General features: G+C 33.5%; 1 protein-coding gene across 1 annotated transcript in view; it reads right to left on the bottom strand.

Moving 5' to 3' along the window:
* Positions 1-20,612, bottom strand: part of LOC134700574 (uncharacterized) — an 80,588-nt gene that overhangs the window by 54,473 nt on the left and 5,503 nt on the right. Inside the window, exon 6 of the mRNA XM_063561951.1 lies at positions 7,805-7,856. Within this exon, the coding sequence (XP_063418021.1) occupies positions 7,805-7,856 (52 nt within the window). The remainder of the gene's footprint in view (positions 1-7,804; positions 7,857-20,612) is intronic.

Raw genomic sequence — 20,612 nt, 5'->3', positions numbered from 1 at the left:
ATATTTAAGCTTTGAAGCATGAAGGTCTTCCACCTCCTGCTACACATGTGGCATTGGTGGTGTTACTCATGCAAGATCAAATCAGGTCATAATTGCTTAGAGTAAAAGAGGAAAACAATTATGGTGACTAGAATAACACCGGTATCACTCAGATTACAATTCTACCTTGACAGGTAAGTTTGTATTTAGTCTATAAAATACTTATTTAGCCTTGAGAATTGAAAGGTCAGTTTATCCCATTCATACAATAGAAGTTGATAAATTTGGCTTCATGCCATTTACCTTGTCCAAAATTAAGGTCACTTTATTGTTAGTGTGATGTTGTTAAAGTACAAAAGAATCCTATATTCTAACCAATACTTAAAACTTTGTGCATCTTGATCTAATTGTTAATCTGTTAATGTTGAATTTTTGGGGATATTTTTGGCCTTTTACTTGCATATTTCTTTACATGGTAGTTTTTTTAGATATAAAAAAACTATCTGCTTGACTTTATAGAAATAGACTATCCTTGCATTACACTGTCTTGTTTTTTGTTTACACCAAATCTGACAGATTATTATTCTGTTATTTAGTTGCAAAATATTTTTAAATGAGAACTGACATTTTTTCTATCTTTAAATGTTAAAATAATCATAATGTGAACAAGAATGAAGAAAACATCTTGCTCCCTAAAAAAACATCATCAACCAGGATATAAAATTCCAAATATTAATTTATTATACTTATATCAGTTAAAATCTCAAGCCACTGTTTTGCATATTAAAACAATGTAGGTCATGTCCCAACAGAAAATCAATAAATATGACAGTACAATGTACTCTTAGCACAAACACATAAGGTCACTGTGAAATAGACATCTAAGGCAAGAAACAGTCAGTTATACCAAACCAGTTTGACTAGATGTCTAGTTTAAAACCAGTTTGACTAGATGTGTCCTATATTTTGACAATGTAAATGACACGAGGACCTGCATGGTTTTTTTTTAATACCTGTATTCTTTAAATTTTTAGGACATTTTTCTTTTAATAGCCTTAACTAGAGGCTCTAAAGAGCCTGTGTCGCTCACCTTGGTCTATGTGACTATTAAACAAAGGAAGCAGATGGATTCATGACAAAATTGTATTTTGGTGATGGTGATGTGTTTGAACATCTTACTTATGAACTTGGCCCAGTAGTTTCAGTGGAAAATGTTAGTAAAAATTTACAAATTTTATAAAAATTGTTGAAAATTGACTATAAAGGACAATAACTCCTTAGGAGGTCAATTGACCATTTCGGTCATGTTGACTTATTTGTAAATCTTACTTTGCTGAACATTATTGCTGTTTACAGTTTATCTCTATCTATAATAATATTCAAGACAATAACCAAAAACAGCAAAATTTCCTTAAAATTACCAATTCAGGGGCAGCAACCCAACAACGGGTTGTCCGATTCATCTGAAAATTTCGGGGCAGATAGATAATGACCTGATAAACAATTTAACCACTGTCAGATTTGCTCTAAAAGCTTTGGTTTTTGAGTTATAAGCCAAAAACTGCATTTTACCCCTATGTGCTATTTTTAGCCATGGCGGCCATCTTGGTTGGATGGCCGGGTCATCAGACACATTTTCTAAACTAGATACCCCAAAGATGATTGTGGATAAGTTTGGATTAATTTGGCCCAGTAGTTTCAGAGGAGAAGATTTTTGTAAAAAATTACTAAGATTTATGAAAAATGATTAAAAATTGACTATAAAGGGCAATAACTCCTAAAGGGGTCAACTGACCATTTCAGTCATGTTGACTTATTTGTAAATCTTTCTTTGCTGAACATAATGGCTGTTTACAGTTTATCTCTATCTATAATAATATACAAGATAATGACCAAAAACAGCAAAATTTCCTTAAAATTACCAATTCAGGGGTAGCAACCAAACAACAGGTTGTCAGATTCATCCGAAAATTTCAGGGTAGATAGATCTTGACCTGATAAACAATTTAACCATGTCAGATTTGCTCTAAATGCTTTTGTTTTTAAGTTATAAACCAAAAACTGCATTTTACCCCTATGTTCTATTTTTAGCCGTGGCTGCCATCTTGGTTAATTGGCCGGGTCACCGGACAAATTTTTTAAACTAGATACCCCAATGATGATTGTGGCCTAGTTTGGTTTAATTTGGCCAAGTAGTTTCAAAGGAGAAGATTTTTGTAAAAGTTAACGCAGGACGACGACGACAGAAGACGACGCCGGACGCCGGACGCCGGACGCCAAGTGATGGGAAAAGCTCACTTGGCCCTTCGGGCCCGGTGAGCTAAAAATAACTCTCATTCTGTAAAATTCTCATGAAAATGATATTACTATTTAGTCTTTGTGTTACAGGATTATTTATCAATTATGTACATTGATCATTATATTATCAGTATTGCATTACAGTTACCTAAGTAACCTTTTTATTTTGCACAGTTATTCTTTATGCTTTTGCACCCCATTAAATTATTCTCTATTCTTTATTTTGTTGTTCATTTTCTCTATTCTCTATTTTTGTTGCTATTACATGTATTCTCTATTCTGTAAACCCCATTCTGACCCTTATAGGTAAACTTGTATTGTATGAATGGGATAAACTGACCTTTCAATTCTCAAGGCTAAATAAGTATTTTATAGGCTAAATACAAACTTACCTGTCAAGGTAGAATTGTAATCTGAGTGATACCGGTGTAACTCAAGTCACCATAAATGATAACAAGGGAGCCTACTTTTATCAATCCCTAGACTAGTCTCAAATAAATCAAACCAAGTGTACTTGAGTAAGTGCACAACATGAGAAAAAACGGACATACATCTGACGTACAGTAACTATGGAACAGCAGACAAACACATTTTTGAAAATCAAAGTAAAGATTTATTCCAACGAATCAAATATTGCATAAATATTTCATTACATATTATTACAGCATTCTCCAGACAGACAGGGAGGCATATGGGCGAGCAGAAAGACGGACAAGGGTGTACCATATAACATATCGACTATGACGGGCAAATAAATTAGAACAAACATCTTGAGAGTATTGCATGGCAATACATAGTCCCCTATCAGTTAAAAAAAATCATTGTACTGGAACATAATGCTAACTGAATTGGTAATTTATGATATTTTCTATATTAAATAAATGCTCCACATGACGCAGCTTGATACAACTGCAAAGGTCAAACCCTGAACAGTTGAGTCAAGCTTGATACAGCTCTGAATTTGGATTGTCATTAAACATTTGACAAAGGGTGCAATCAACAGTTTTTTTCTATGACGTCATATTTTTAGGGACAATGCATAAGTGATCCTTAGTGGTGGAATGGTCAATAAAGATACTTGTATAAAACTAGATATCACTGGAATCAGAATTTTCTCTATTTTATAATGAAATAGAAATAAAGTGTACTTTTAATATAATAAAAATGTTCTTTTCAGAGAACATGGGGAAAAAATTGCCTAATCTGAACATAAAAAACCTGAAATCAGATAGGATGGGCGAAATTCTGTCAATTAAGGCCACGTTTTTTTAATTTGTTGGTTTACAGATTTTCTCCATGAAAAAGTCGGGTCGGTCGGTTGGAAAAAAAAATTAAAAAAAAATCTTTCAAGACAGAAAACTGATATGCAAAATAAAAATATATTTCACCTTTCTAATAATATGTTCGTCATACTATTTTGTCATCGTTCTTAAATTTTAGTTTGATGATATATATTATTGCTCAGCTGTAAACATCACATGGCATTGTCTAATAATTTCCGGTAAAAAAGGGGGGGTACACGGACAAAGACGAAATTAAATCGTCATTACACAAACAAGAAAAAACAGATTCACGTCAGTTATTTGACTTAGCTTTTAATCAAAACTGTGGTGAAAAATAATAAGCACGAAAACTGATAATAAAAAAAAAGTAAAAACGTCATACGAAATAAGTTTCAACACACGTGTCAAAAACGTAATAGACTCGTCCACTGGAAAAACGAGAATATCAGGTTAAATAATCTGTTGTCATGCATTCCTGTTTTTAACTAAATGGACGATATTTTTTTATTATCTATGAAACAAGAAAATATCAAATGATTTGTTAAAATTCAGTACTTTAACTTGATGTCTTGAACTTCCACCTGTCCACATTTGGACAAGTCTATTTCTATGAGAACAAGCATCTTACGGACTGGTGACAAATAAGGGAAACGAACTTATTGTGTAATTGGTTTTAAACACAGGTTTCGTTCCGCAAAATTATTTGCGCAAACGACATTTCAAGGTCATTAATAATTGATTTGTCTATTTTTAGAAACGTAAACTGAAAGTTTCATTTTTTCACACCAGAAAGTGACATCACTTCTGTTACTGATTAATGCGTTTCATTTCATAAAAAAGGATATTTTAATTATTTTTCAGGGATAATGCATTTGTTAGGGTCGGCGAGAATAAAAAAAAGCCTGAAAATTCGATTTTATTTTTATTCTGGAAGTCGGCAAAATCGGGTCGGCGGATCCGTAAACCAACAAATTAAAAAATCCTGGCCTAACGTTATATTACGCTGCCATATGTTTATTGATTTGTAAATGAATTGATAGCAGATTTTACACTTCATATACCCATCTGATTATAAAGAATTGTGATTTTTTTGGCATTGGTTTGTAAATAAATTATTGTGCCTTCGTTTAATTAGTTATATTAAGTTTAGTTTGTATTGATTTTACATCAATAGGTTTACATTAATTGAAATTATGTCCAGTTGTCAATTTGAAATTGTTGTCGTAAATACTTATGGTGATTGACATGTAGATACAATGAACAATAACCAAGGTGACACTGGATGTTTGTCAACAGAATGTTAAGACAGTAGAAATCAAACCAATGAAATAACATGTTCTGATTATAGGCGTTTCTTGTCATGTGCTTAAAAGTCCAAAGTTGGTCACTACATCCGTTTAGTCATGATTTTGGCAGCGTAATATAATGTTAATTGAACGACTTCGTACACCTTACCAGCATCCTGTACACAAAATATAGTTGACCTATTGCTTACAGGATCCAAGAACCGACTACAAGAAAACTTCAACATTGACCAACGAACCATGAAGATGAGATCAAGGTCAGATGAATGCTGCAAGACAGACATGTTCATCTTACAATAATTCTATACATCAAATATAGTTAGGTGACCTACTGTTTATAGTAGATATATGAGAAACTGACTTGACAAGGAAAACATAACCTTGATCACTGATCCATGACATGATTGGACTGCAGTGATCCTTATATCTCACATCCAGGACTTTTGTCACAGGCAAGATATAAATTATTGGTTTCTAACAGCTATCATGTCAGTATGTCAACTATACAATAGCAAACCTTTTTCTTGGCAAAATAATTCTAGTAAAATAGAAGATTGCTTGTGATTGCAGATAAACATACAAGTTATGGTTTACTTTTACATGTTTTATAAATTGTTATTTGGATGAAGAGTTGTCTCATTGGCACTCACGCCACATCTTCCTATATCTATGTACTATAGCATCCTCATTCGAAATTAAAACAATAGAAAACCCAATTCAATTGTCCTGCTTAGCGTTTAAAAACACAATTCATTCAAAGGGAAACCAAATTATTTATTAAAACTATGCATTCCCAACCCTATTAGTTGCTGTCAAGTGCGTCATTTACCCTAAATAATGAATTAGTTTTGCGTAATTTATAAATCTATTTTCGTTCTTAAAATAAAACACCAATCAAAAAGCAATCTTAACTACTCGGGCATTCTCGCCCACTTACGTTAACATAATTTTTTAGTGAAGCGATAAGGGTTGATAAGTCACAAATGGCAGAACTGGCTCCTTGTCGGAATCTTAAAATCATTTGTCCCTTACTAAAATTTTGTATCCCGATAAACAATCGTCACCAGTTCATAAAATTTCTTTTTATAACAAGGAATAGAAAAGGTAGAAAAAGCACATCTTGTGCCAAAGACTTAGTTTATTAAATTATCACAAAACTGACACATATTCAGGGATCTCCATGGATGAAAATTGAACGATGGAGGAACTTTCACCATTACAAACCGTATCTACGCTGTACAGTGTAGCGCGATCGAAAGTATTTTATCCCTCCATTCAACAATGATACAAGGAATGGTGAACATGCTAATTCCTTACTTATTTAAATTATATTTATTTGAATTTTCATTATAGAAGTATCAATATTTTCATTTATTGCCATTTTTAACCATTCAAATGCCAAGTCTTCATGGTCCCCCCTTAGTCGAGAATGACCAAAAGCTGTCCTGAAGGTCCCCATGTAGATTTCTTGTATTTTTGGCACTTGTTATGGGGGTTAAAATCATATGATGTGGAGCTTATTTTTCATGGACACTGTCAAATTTAGAACCCATTACGGGTATGGCTGATTTGCAGCAACAACAAAACGATGCGTACGGGTTATGTAAAAGGTTAAAGAGATTTGTAAAGCAAACGTTGACAAATGAAAAGGTGTTTAATGACTTTATCTGGCAAATTGATGCTGTGCAACATGCATCTTTTGAGTCTGAATAGAAACCGGAAACGCGGATGTATCAATTTGATTGTAATATACGAAATGAATTCGGAATTACGATACGATATTTCTTTACAGGAAATATTTAAGTTTTTACTTTTTAACTTTTAAAGTAATTCTAAATTATCGTTACAGCAGTACTCGAGTTATTTGCGATGAAATAATATTTACTGTTTTGCGTCTTATTTTGTACTTCTTAAAAAAGGGGGATGCTGATTGCGTAAGTCAAAATAAAGCATGTGTTCGACTTGTTAAACTGTTTTCTTTGTAACTGTGGATTATTAATTTATTTATTTAATCTAAACTATCATAATCATTTGCTGAAACTTAGTTGATTAATTCGACAAATGGATCGTCTATCCTCAGATAGTATTCTCCTGTCTGGTTTGTTGATCTACCTGTACAAGCTCAGGTACAAGTGATTATCGATCTTAATCAGGATATCCCTCAGGCGTTAGAACTGTATTGGATTATAACATAAAAAGCCTTAGGGTTGTGCAATTACATGCATTTGATTATAAATGATAAAAAAAAATGGCGTTGTGCTACAAAAAACGATGAAGTTTTGAACGATGGCGGAAGACAATTTAACGATGGCGCAAGATAATTTAAATTGGTGCGAGTCATTTGACGATGGCGCAAGACATTGGAACGATGGCGGGGCGCCATCGTTAAAGAGGCCATGGAGATCCCTGCATATTCTGAGGATTGTAGAGAAATGTCTCCCGTATTATCAATTCACTCATAGAGAAAGCAATAACTCTGTGTGCAATGACATTGATTATATATTTATAGTGACTGTTTTGCTGTTTACATGGACAATATTTTGGTTTATGTCACTAACTTGGGTAAAAATAAAACTGTCCATGAATCGATGTTAAATTATTTTAACACATTAACAGACTATAATCATGATAATATTGATGCATAATAAACATGACAATGAATCAATTTTACCCAAACAGAGTAGATTAATGTCTCAATTTTAAAACCATGATGAAAAAAACCCAATACAATCAGGAATATTGGAGTGAAAAAACCCAGTTCAATCTTTGCCTGATGGGTGAACTTGAACTGATGATGCAAAAGAAAAAACTTTTTCACTTGAGATTAAATACAACATGAGGAGTAAAAAACCTAATTAGTAAATGTTTATCTGGAGCTATGTATCTATTATAGTGATGAATAATATATATATAATAATAAAATAAGTTAAAGAAAATTACCTTCTATCCCTTGACCAGCAGTCACACCTGGAGATTTCTCTGACATGACAGTCTAAAATATAAGTAATATGCACTGTGAATACATCTTCACTCATGTCCCTTGAAGAACTATTAAAATTTTAAGATATAAACCCCCCAAAAAATAATATATAATACATAATACCAATATATATGTAATACCAATGCTCCACATTACATAAAATATATCCAACACATTTTTATATTTTCAGGATAATGTGTGGCTCAGAGTAAAAGAGAGATATAGTTTAAAGGGAACAGGGTTTTTTTTAATTTGGAAAATCCCCTTGTAGGAATATAAAAAGTAAAATAACAAAATTATCGAACTCCGATGGAAATTCTAAGCCGAAAGTCCCTAATATAAGTAAATGGCAAAATCAAAAGCTCAAACACATCGAACGAATGGATAACAACTGTCATATTCCTGACTTGGTCATGTTGGTACTGGCATTTTCTTATGTAGAAAATGGTGGATTAAACCTGGTTTATCTGTTCCCCAAAAAATTATACAATGCAGCAAGAATATTTGTGTTTAATGGAAACTATGGACCAATGCCTGTCTTACTGATTATTTTAGTTTTATTTTAATTTATTATAAGTTTTATGGTTTTAAAGATAAAAAGCAGAAATGAAAAACAAACAAGAGGCTAAAAAAAACTTGTATCGTTCACCTTGGCATTTTTGCTAACACTAAATTGGATTGATTACTTAATTCAATGATTGAGTAATTGCTGGTGTTTAATGCTAATTTCAGTCATTGGCTATATTGTGAAAATCAGTTTTTATTGGTGGAGGATGCCTGAGTACCTTTAGCAAACCATGACCTTCGGCAGGTCAATTAAGATTGGAGTCAAACGCACCTCACAAGCTCAATGTTGGAAGAATTTATATAATCAACAAGATTATTTGGTGAAAATAGGAGGTAGGTAGATATTGACCATCAGCATTTTGCCCCCGACAGATTTTCTCCACCTATTGTGGTTTCAAGGATTAAGACAATTAATGCATTTTACCCTCATGTTCTATTATAAACTATATGACAGTCATATTTTGTCGTTTAAGGCTATAATTCCCTTAGAAGTCATCCAGTTGTTTAGGTTGTATTGGCAATTTTATAAATCTTGCATTTCTGATTATTTTTGCTGTTTACAGTTAATACTTTTCTATTATAGTTTTCAAGGTAATGAGCAAAAGCACTAAGATCAGTAAAACTAGAGGCTCTAAAGAGCCTGTATCGCTCACCTTGGTCTATGTGAATATTAAAGGAAGCAGATGGATTCATGACAAAATTGTGTTTATGTGATGGTGATGTGTTTGTACATCTTACTTTACTGAACATTCTTGCTGCTTAAAATTATCTCTATCTATAATGAACTTGGGTCATTAGTTTCAGTGGAAAATGTTAGTGAAAATTTAGAAATTTTATGAAAATTGTAAAAAATTGACTATAAAGAACAATAACTCCTAATGGGGTCAATTGACCATTTCGGTCATGTTGGTTTATTTGTAAATCTTACTTTGCTGAACATTATTGTTGTTTACAGTTTATCTCTATCAATAATAATATTCAAGATAATGACCAACCAGATGCTCCGCAGGGCGTAGCTTTATACGACCGCAGAGGTTGAACCCTGAACGGTTTGGGCAAGTATGGACACAACATTCAAGCTGGATTCCGCTCTAAATTTGGATTGTGATTAAATAGTTGACACAGCATAGGTTTCTAACACAGAATGAATGTATTCAAATGAACTTAAAACTTTTGTTTTCTCTTAGAGCAATTCACTATGCTTTTGAATATTAATCCTCTCAAAAAAATGTTTGAAGATTTTTTTTTTTTATTTATGAAATTTCAAATGAGAAAAATTGAACCCAATTTTTTAATCACATCCCCCTTTCCCTTATTCCAAAACTAATTTCAATTAAAATATTCTAATGGAGTTTGCAACAATTACTACTCATTTAAATAAATCATAAAATATTAAGATGTAAAAAAACTGCTTGTTATCACTGAATGGTAAAGATTATTTAAATTTATCAGTTGGTAGTAAAAAGTGAATATACATTGTATATTGTATATAACAAAGATTTAAGTTGATTCTGGACAAAGAAAGATAACTCCAATTAAAAAAAATTCTTGCAGATATTTCTTGCTTACTATACTGGACAAAGAAAGATAACTCTTAATTAAAAAAAAATTTGCTATTTCACAATATTGTGAAATTAGATATTTCTTGCCATTGCACAATACTGTGCAATTGAAAAGACTTGCTATTGCACAATACTTAATACAATAATTTTAGATCCTGATTTGGACCAACTTGAAAACTGGGCCCATAATCAAAAATCTAAGTACATGTTTAGATTCAGCATATCAAAGAGGCCCAAGAATTTAATTTTTGTTAAAATCAAACTTAGTTTAATTTTGGACCCTTTGCACTTTAATTTAGACCAATTTTAAAACTGGACCAAAAATTAAGAATCTACATACACAGTTAGATTTGGCATATTAAAGAACCCCAATTATTCAATTTTTGATGAAATCAAACAATGTTTAATTTTGGACCTCGATTTGGGCCAACTTGAAAACTGGGCCAATAATCAAAAATCTAAGTACATTTTTAGATTCAGCATATCAAAGAACCCAAAGGTTTCAATTTTTGTTAAAATCAAACTAAGTTTAATTTTGGACCCTTTGGACCTTAATTTAGACCAATTTGAAAACGGGACCAAAAATTAAGAATCTACATACACAGTTAGATTCGGCATATTAAAGAACCCCAATTATTCAATTTTGATGAAATCAAACAAAGTTTAATTTTGGACCCTTTGGGCCCCTTTTTCCTTAACTGTAAGGACCAAAACTCCCAAAATCAATACCAACCTTCCTTTTATAGTCATAAACCTTGTGTTTAAATTTCATAGATTTCTATTTACTTATACTAACGCTATGGTGCGAAAACCAAGAAAAATGCTTATTTGGGTCCCTTTTTGGCCCCTAATTCCTAAACTGTTGGGACCGAAACTCCCAAAATCAATACCAGCCTTCCTTTTATGGTCATAAACCTTGTGTTAAAATTTCATAGATTTCTATTCACTTTTACTAAAGTTAGAGTGCGAAAACTAAAAGTATTCGGACGACGACGACGACGACGACGACGACGACGACGACGACGCCAACGTGATAGCAATATACGACGAAAAGTTTTTCAAAATTTGCGGTCGTATAAAAACAGCAAAATTTCCTTAAAACTAACAATTCAGGGTCAGCAACCCAACAACGGGTTGTCCGATTCATCTAAAAATTTCAGAGCAGATAAATGTTGACCTGATAAACAATTTTACCCCATGTCAGATTTGCTCTAAATGCTTTGGGTTTTGAGTTATACGCCAAAAACTGCATTTTACCCCATGTTCTATTTTTAGCCATGGCGGCCAATTTGGTTGGTTGGCCGGGTCACCGGACACATTTTTCAAACTACTAACCCAAAGATGATTGTGGCCAAGTTTGGATTAATATGGCCAAGTAGTTTCAGAGGAGAAGATTTTTCTAAAAGATTACTAAGATTTACGAAAAATGGTTAAAAATTGACTATAAAGGGCAATAACTCCTAAAGGGGTCAACTGATCATTTCAGTCATGTTGACTTATTTGTAAATCTTACTTTGCTGAACATTATTGCTGTTTATAGTTTATCTCTATCTATAATAATATTCAAGATAATAACAAAAAAGAGCAAAATTTCCTTAAAATTACTAATTCAGGGCCAGCAACCCAACAATGGGTTGTCCGATTCATCTGAAAATTTCAGAGCAGATAGATCTTGAACTGATAAACAATTTTACCCCCTGTCAGATTTGCTCTAAATGCTTTGGGTTTTGAGTTATAAGCCAAAAACTGCATTTTACCCCTATGTTCTATTTTTAGCCATGGCGGCCAATTTGGTTGGTTGGGCGGGTCACCGGACACATTTTTTAAACTAGATACCCCAATGATGATTATGGCCAAGTTTGGTTAAATTTGGCCCAGTAGTTTCAGAGGAGAAGATTTTTCTAAAAGATTACTAAGATTTACGAACTAGAGGCTCTAAAGAGCCTGTGTCGCTCACCTTGGTCTATGTTAATATTAAACATTGTACACAAATGAATTCATGACAAAATTGTGTTTTGGTGATGGTGATGTGTTTGAAGATCTTACTTTACTAAACATTTTTGCTGCTTACAATTATCTCTATCTATAACAGTAGTTTCTGTGGAAAATGTTAGTGAAAATCTACAAATTTTGTGAAAATTGTTAAAAAATGACTATGAAGGGCAATAACTCCTCAGGGGGTCAATTGACTATTTTGGTCATGTTGACTCATTTTTAGTTCTTACTTTACTGTACATTATTGCTGTTTACAGTTTATCTCTATCTTTAATAATATTCAAGATAATAACAAAAAAACAGCAAAATTTCCTCAAAATTACCAATTTAGGGGCAGCAACCTAACAACCGATGATCCAATTCATCTGAAAATTCCTGGGCAGATATATCTTGACCTGATCAACAATTTCAACTTGTCAGATCTGCTCTTAATGCTTTGTTTTTTGGGTTATAAGCCAAAAACTGCATTTTACTCCCATGTTCTATTTTTAGCCATGGCCGCCATCTTGGTTGGTTGGCCAAGTTACCGGACACAATTTTTATACTAGATACCCCAAAGATGATTGTGGCCAAGTTTCAATTAATTTGGCCCAGTAGTTTCAGAGGAGAAAATTTTTCTAAAAGATAACTAAGATTTACGTAAAATGGTTAAAAATTGACTATAAAGGGCAATAACTCCTACAGTGGTCAACTGACCATTTTGGGCATGTTGACTTATTTGTAGATCTTACTTTGCTGAACATTATTGCTGTTTACAGTTTTTCTCTATCTATAATAATATTCAAGATAATAACCAAAAACAGCAAAATTTCCTTAAAATTACTGATTCAGGGGCAGCAACCTAACAACAGAATGTCAGATTCATCTGAAAATTTCAAGGCAGATAGATCTTAACCTGATAAACAATTTTACCCAGTGTCAGATTTGCTCTAAATGCTTTGGTTTTTGAGTTATAAGCCAAAAACTGCATTTTACCCCTATGTTCTATTTTTAGCCATGGCCGCCATCTTGGTTGGTTGGCAAGGTCACCGGACACAATTTTCAAACTAGATACCTCAATGATGATTGTGGCCAAGTTTCAATCAATTTGGCCAAGTAGTTTCAGAGGAGAAGATTTTTCTAAAAGATAACTAAGATTTACGTAAAATGGTTAAAAATTGACTATAAAGGGCAATAACTCCTACAGTGGTCAACTGACCATTTTGGGCTTGTTGACTTATTTGTAGATCTTACTTTGCTGAACATTATTGCTGTATACAGTTTTTCTCTATCTATAATAATATTCAAGATAATAACCAAAAACAGCAAAATTTCCTTAAAATTACTGATCCAGGGGCAGCAACCTAACAACGGAATGTCAGATTCATCTGAAAATTTCAAGGCAGATAGATCTTAACCTGATAAACAATTTTACACCGTGTCAGATTTGCTCTAAATGCTTTGGTTTTTGAGTTATAAGCCAAAAACTGCATCTTACCCCTATGTTCTATTTTTAGCCATGGCGGCCATCTTGGTTGGTTGGCAAGGTTACCGGACACAATTTTCAAACTAGATACCTCAATGATGATTGTGGCCAAGTTTCAATTAATTTGGCCAAGTAGTTTCAGAGGAGAAGATTTTTCTAAAAGATAACTAAGATTTACGTAAAATGGTTAAAAATTGACTATAAAGGGCAATAACTCCTACAGTGATCAACTGACCATTTTGGGCACGTTGACTTATTTGTAGATCTTACTTTGCTGAACATTATTGCTGTATACAGTTTTTCTCTATCTATAATAATATTCAAGATAATAACCAAAAACAGCAAAATTTCCTTAAAATTACTGATTCAGGGGCAGCAACCTAACAACGGAATGTCAGATTCATCTCAAAATTTCAAGGCAGATAGATCTTAACCTGATAAACAATTTTACCCCGTGTCAGATTTGCTCTAAATGCTTTGGTTTTTGAGTTATAAGCCAAAAACTGCATCTTACCCCTATGTTCTATTTTTAGCCATGGCGGCCATCTTGGTTGGTTGGCAAGGTTACCGGACACAATTTTCAAACTAGATACATCAATGATGATTGTGGCCAAGTTTCGATTAATTTGGCTCAGTAGTTTCAGAGGAGAAGATTTTTCTAAAAGATAACTAAGATTTACGTAAAATGGTTAAAAATTGACTATAAAGGGCAATAACTCCTACAGTGGTCTACTGACCATTTTGGGCATGTTGACTTATTTGTAGATCTTACTTTGCTGAACATTAATGCTGTATACAGTTTTTCTCTATCTATAATAATATTCAAGATAATAACCAAAAACAGCAAAATTTCCTTAAAATTACTGATTCAGGGGCAGCAACCTAACAACGGAATGTCAGATTCATCTGAAAATTTCAAGGCAGATAGATCTTAACCTGATAAACAATTTTACCCCATGTCAGATTTGCTCTAAATGCTTTGGTTTTTGAGTTATAAGCCAAACACTGCATTTTACCCCTATGTTCTATTTTTAGCCATGGTGGCCATCTTGGTTGGTTGGCAAGGTTACCGGACACAATTTTCAAACAAGATACCTCAATGATGATTGTGGCCAAGTTTGGTTAAATTTGGCCCAGTAGTTTCAGAGGAGAAGATTTTTGTAAAAGTTAACGCCAGACGCAGGACGACGACGGACGTCGACAGACGACGGACGTCAAGTGATGAGAAAAGCTCACTTGGCCCTTCGGGCCAGGTGAGCTAAAAATGGTTAAAAATTGACTATAATAACCAAAAACGGTGAAATTTCCTTAAAATTACCATTTCAGGGGCAGCAACCCAACAATGGAATGTCCGATTCATCTGAAAATTTCAGGGCAGATAGATCTTGACCTGATGAACAATATTATGCCAGTCAGATTTGCTCTAAATGCTTTGGTTTCAGAGAAATGAGCCAAAATCTACATTTTACCCCTATGTTCTATTTTTAGCCTTGGTGGCCATCTTGGTTGGTTGGCCGGGTCACGCCACACATTTTTTAAACAAGATACCCCAATGATGATTTTGGTCAAGTTTGGTTAAATTTGGCCCAGTAGTTTCAGAGGAGAAGATTTTTGTAAAAGTTAACGACGACGGACGACGGGCGCCAAGTGATGAGAAAAAGCTCACTTGGCCATTTGGGCCTGGTGAGCTAAAAATGAAAACAAGCATTTTGAGAGCATGGAATAACAATACATACCGGTTGAAAATTCATTGTACTGGAACAAAATTCTAACTTGATTTCTTACTTGTCATGTTGTAAACTATATAACAAATATCAAAATAATAAAATGCTTCGCTGAGTGTAGCTAGATACGACCGTGGAGGTCGAACCCTAAACAGTTCGAGCAAGTTTGGACACAATATTCAAGATTGATACTGTCTGAATTTGGATTGTGATCAAATTTTTGATATAATATAAGTTTCTGAAACAAAATAAATGTGGTCAAAGATCTTAAAAATTCAAAATGGGACATTTAATTTATCTAGAATGGTCTGATATCCAAAATCTAACAACATGGTTAGATTCAATTTTAGTTGAAATCAAACTCTGTTTAATTTTGGACCCTTCAAACCTAAATATGGACTAATTTGAAAAACAGGGCCCAAAAAAACAAAATCTAAATGCACAATAAGGTTCAGCATATCATACAGCCGCAATAACTCAGTTTTTGATGAAATCAAACAAAGTTTTATTTTGGACCCTTTTGACCTCAATGTAGACCAATTTAAAAATGGGGCTCAATATCCAAAATAGTAATACAAGGTTAGAACCCCAAAAATTAAAGACTTTAAATTAATCCCATTGAAATTGGTTAAAAGATTTGTCTTTATTTTCAATTGCAGATTTCCTGCTATTGCTCAATACTGTGCAATTGAAGATTTCTTGCTATTGCGCAATGCTGTGCTATTGTGCAATACTATGCTATTGTGCAATACTTTGCAATTGAAGATTTCTTGCCATTCCGCAATACTGTGATATTGCCCAATACTGTGCATTTGTGCAATACTGTGCTGTTGCGCAATACTGAGCAATTAAAGATTTCTTGCTATTGCCCAAATACTGTGCTATTGTACAATACTGTGCAATTGAAGATTTCTTGCTGATGCGCAATACTGTGATATTGCCCAATACTGTGCAATTGCGCAATACGGTGATGTTGCTCAATACTGTGCTGTTGCGCAATAGCTTGCGCAATAATGTGCAATTGCGCAATACCGTGATGTGGCTCAATACTGTGCTATTGCGCAATACTGTGCTTTTTTTACAATACTGTGCAATTGAAGATTTTGTCTTGAAACTTTCCAAAAAATTTGACTTTTCAAAAATTTGGAAGAAAAAAATATCAACCCCCCTATGGCAAAAAAAATCCCCGAAAATTTTGAACCCCCCAGGAGTAATTACCCCCAAACTCAATCCAAGCCTCCCTTTGTGGTATTGAACCTTGTAGTACAATTTTAGAGAGATCCATACACTAAAACACAAGTTATTGTCCGGAAACTACAAAAATGCTTGTTTTTGGTCCTTAAACTGTTGGTACCATAACCCCGAACATCAATCCCAACCTTCCTTTTGTGGTAATGAACCTTCTGGTAAAATTTCATAGAGAGACATCAATTAAACTAAATTTATTGTCTGGAAACCAAATGTGTCTTCGGACGATGACACCGCCGACAACGACACCGCCGACATCACATAGGCGCAAAAATTTTTTGCAGTCGTATAAAAAATGCTGAAAACTGATTACTTTCCTGAATTGTCTAATTCAAAGGACCATAATTCTGCCCAAAACATCAGACTGGAACAAAATCCGAAATTGTCATTAGTAAACCTAAAACTGTATTCCAAATATCAAATCAACATCTGTAAGCATGACGACAAAAAGTGTGGAAAACTAATTATTAGCGTGAATTTAAGAAGTCAAAGGACCTGCCATGTGAGGGACTTAAACTCATAACCTGAGTGTAAAAAGGCTAGTGATATAGAAGTTAGCTATGTAAAAGGATATTTGCTAAAGTAGGACAAAGTTAGTTGTAGGCCAAGCTTAAAATAAAATACAGTTATCTCCATTTCTAAGCATTCTATACAAAATAAAAAAATGAATATTTGACACAGCATAGGTTTATGACACAAAATGAATGTGGTCAAAGAACTGAAAAATTTGAAATTGGACATTTACCTATTATGATCCAATATCCAAAATCTAAGTACATTGTTAGAATAAGCATATTAAAGAAACCCAAGAATTCTATTTTTGATGAGATATTTATAATTAAAACATTCCTGTTCAAAGGGAAATAACTCAAAATAAACAAGCGACCAAATGACATAGAAATTAATTATTAATTATACCATTTCTGTTCAAAGGGAAATAACTCAAAATAAACAGAGACCAAATGACATAGAAATTAATTAATAATTAAAACATTCCTGTTCAAAGGGAAATAACTCAAATTCATATAGTAAAACCACTTTTGTTACTGAAAGGTCTACAACTCAACAATGAAAACAGCTCAAATCGTGAAAATTGAACTTGACCTTCATTTAGGAAACAACATATCTTAATTTGAAATGATTTTGTCAAAGCTTTTTCATGTTAATGAACGGACAGTGTTTGGCAGTCACTCACCTGCCGCTGTACATCCTTAAATCAAGTACAAAAACCAATTTAATATCAAAAATCAAGAAAACTTGCTCTAGTCTTGTTCGCTCTAGAATATGAAATAAAAGACATCTGCTAATTTTGTTGAATATTGAAGAAATCAAATAATAATAATTTCCTGAATTGAAAAATGACAACTAAGCTAAGTTATGGTGAGTTGAATAACACCTGTATCACTCAGATTACGATTCTACCTTCACATCTAAGTTTGTATTTAGCCTATTGAATACTTATTTAGCCTTGAGAATTGAAAGGTCAGTTTCCCATTCATACAATAGTAGTTGATAAATTTGGCTTCATGCCATTTACCTTGTCCAAAATTAAGGTCACTTTATTGTTATTGTGATATTGTTAAAGTACAAAAGAACTCTATATTCTGACCAATACTTAAAACTTTGTGCATCTTGATTTTATTCTTAAAAATCTGTTAATGTTGAGTTTTAGGGGTTATTTAAGGTTATATTAAATTGCATATTTCTTTACATGGTATTTTTTTTTTCCAGATATTAAAACTAGAGGCTCTAAAGAGCCTGTGTCGCTCACCTTGGTCTATGTGCATATTAAACAAAGGACACAAATGGATTCATGACAAAATTGTATTTTGGTGATGGTGATGTGTTTGAAGTTCTTACTTTACTGAACGATTTTGCTTCTTACAATTATATCTATCATGAACTTTGCCCATTAGTAACAGAGAACAATATTTGGTAAAAATTTACATAAATTTACCAAATTAATGAAAATTGTTAAAAATTGACTATAAAGGGCAATAACTCCTTAAGGGGTCAATTGACCATTTAGGTCATGTTGACTTATTTGTAGATCTTACTTTGCTGAACATTATTGCTGTTTACAGTTTATCGCTATCTATAATAGTATTCAAGATAACCAAAAACGGCAAAATTTCTTTAAAAATTACCAATTGGAGGGCAGCAACCCAACAACCAGTTGTCCAATTCATCTGAAAAATTCAGGGCAGATAGATATTGACTTGAATAAAAATTTAACTTCTTGTCAGATTTGCTCTAGATGCTTTGGTTTTATAGTTATAAGCAAAAAACTGCATTTTACCCCTATGTTCTATTTTTAGCCGTGGCGGCCATCTTGGTTGAATGGCCAGGTCATCGGACACATTTTTCAAACTAGATACCCCAAAGATGATTGTGGCCTAGTAGTTTCAGTGGAGATTTTGTAAAAGATTACTTAGATTTACGAAAAATGGTTAAAGATTGACTATAAAGGGTAATAACTCCTAAAGGGGTCAACTGACCATTTTGGTCATGTTGACTTATTTGTAGATCTTACTTTGCTGAACATTATTGCTGTTTACAATTTATCTCTATCTATAATAATATTCAAGATAATAACCAAAAACAGCAAAATTTCCTCAAAATTACCAATTCAGGGGCAGCAACCCAACAACCGATTGACCGATTCATCTGAAAATTTCAGGGCAGATAGTTCTTGACCTGATAAACATTTTTATCCCATGTCAGATTTCCTCAAAATGCTTTGGTTTTTGAGTTATAAGCCAAAAACTGCATTTTACCCCATGTTCTATTTTTAGCGGTGGCGGCCATCTTGGTTGGTTGACCAGGTCACGCCACACATTTTTTAAACTAGATACCCCAAAGATGATTGTGGCCAAGTTTGGATTAATTTGGCCAAGTAGTTTCAGAGGAGAAGATTTTTGTAAAAGATTACTTTAATTTACGAAAAATGTTTAAAAATTGACTATAAAGGGCAATAACTCCTAAACGGGTCAACTGACCATTTTGGTCATGTTGACTTATTTGTAGATCTTACTTTGCTGAACATTATTGCTGTTTACAGTTTATCTCTATCTATAATAATATTCAAGATAATAACCAAAAACAGCAAATTTCCTCAAAATTACCAATTCAGGGGCAGCAACCAAACAACCGATTGACCGATTCATCTGAAAATTTTAAGGCAGATAGATCTTGACCTGATAAACATTTTTATCCCATGTCAGATTTCCTCAAAATGCTTTGGTTTTTGAGTTATAAGCCAAAAACTGCATTTTACCCCTTTGTTCTATTTTTAGCCGTGGCGGCCATCTTGGTTGGTTGACCAGGTCACGCCACACATTTTTTAAACTAGATACCCCAAAGATGATTGTGGCCAAGTTTGGATTAATTTGGTCAAGTAGTTTCAGAGGAGAAGATTTTTGTAAAAGATTACTTTAATTAACGAAAAATGGTTAAAAATTAACTATAAAGGGCAATAACTCCTAAACGGGTCAACTGACCATTTTGGTCATGTTGACTTATTTGTAGATCTTACTTTGCTGAACATTATTGCTGTTTACAGTTTATCTCTAACTATAATAATATTCAAGATAATAACCAAAAACAGCAAAATTTCTTCAAAATTACCAATTCAGGGGCAGCAACCCAACAACCGATTGACCGATTCATCTGAAAATTTCAGGGCAGATAGATCTTGACCTGATAAACATTTTTACCCCATGTCAGATTTGCTCTAAATGCTTTGGTTTTTGAGTTATAAGCCAAAAACTGCATTTTACCCCTATGTTCTATTTTTAGCCGTGGCGGCCATCTTGGTTGGTTGACCGGGTCACGCCACACATTTTTTAAACTAGATACCCCAATGATGATTGTGGCCAAGTTTGGTTTGATTTGGCCCAGTAGTTTCAGAGGAGAAGATTTTTGTAAAAGTTAACGACGACGGACGACGACGACGACGGACGACGACGGACGACGACGGACGACGACGGACGACGCCGGACGCCGGACGCCAAGTGATGAGAAAAGCTCACTTGGCCCTTCGGGCCAGGTGAGCTAAAAAACTATCTGCTTGACTGTTATAGAAATAGACTATGCTTGCAGGTTATCTATTACACTGTCTTGTCTTTAGTTTACACCAAATCTGACAAATTATTATTTAGTTGCAAAATATTTTAAATGAGACCTGCAATTTTAAATGTGCATTGAA

This window comes from Mytilus trossulus, unplaced genomic scaffold (assembly GCF_036588685.1).
Source record: "Mytilus trossulus isolate FHL-02 unplaced genomic scaffold, PNRI_Mtr1.1.1.hap1 h1tg000158l__unscaffolded, whole genome shotgun sequence".
In the NCBI taxonomy this organism is placed as follows: Eukaryota; Metazoa; Mollusca; class Bivalvia; order Mytilida; family Mytilidae; genus Mytilus; species Mytilus trossulus.
This window is presented reverse-complemented; position numbering and strand designations above follow the sequence as displayed.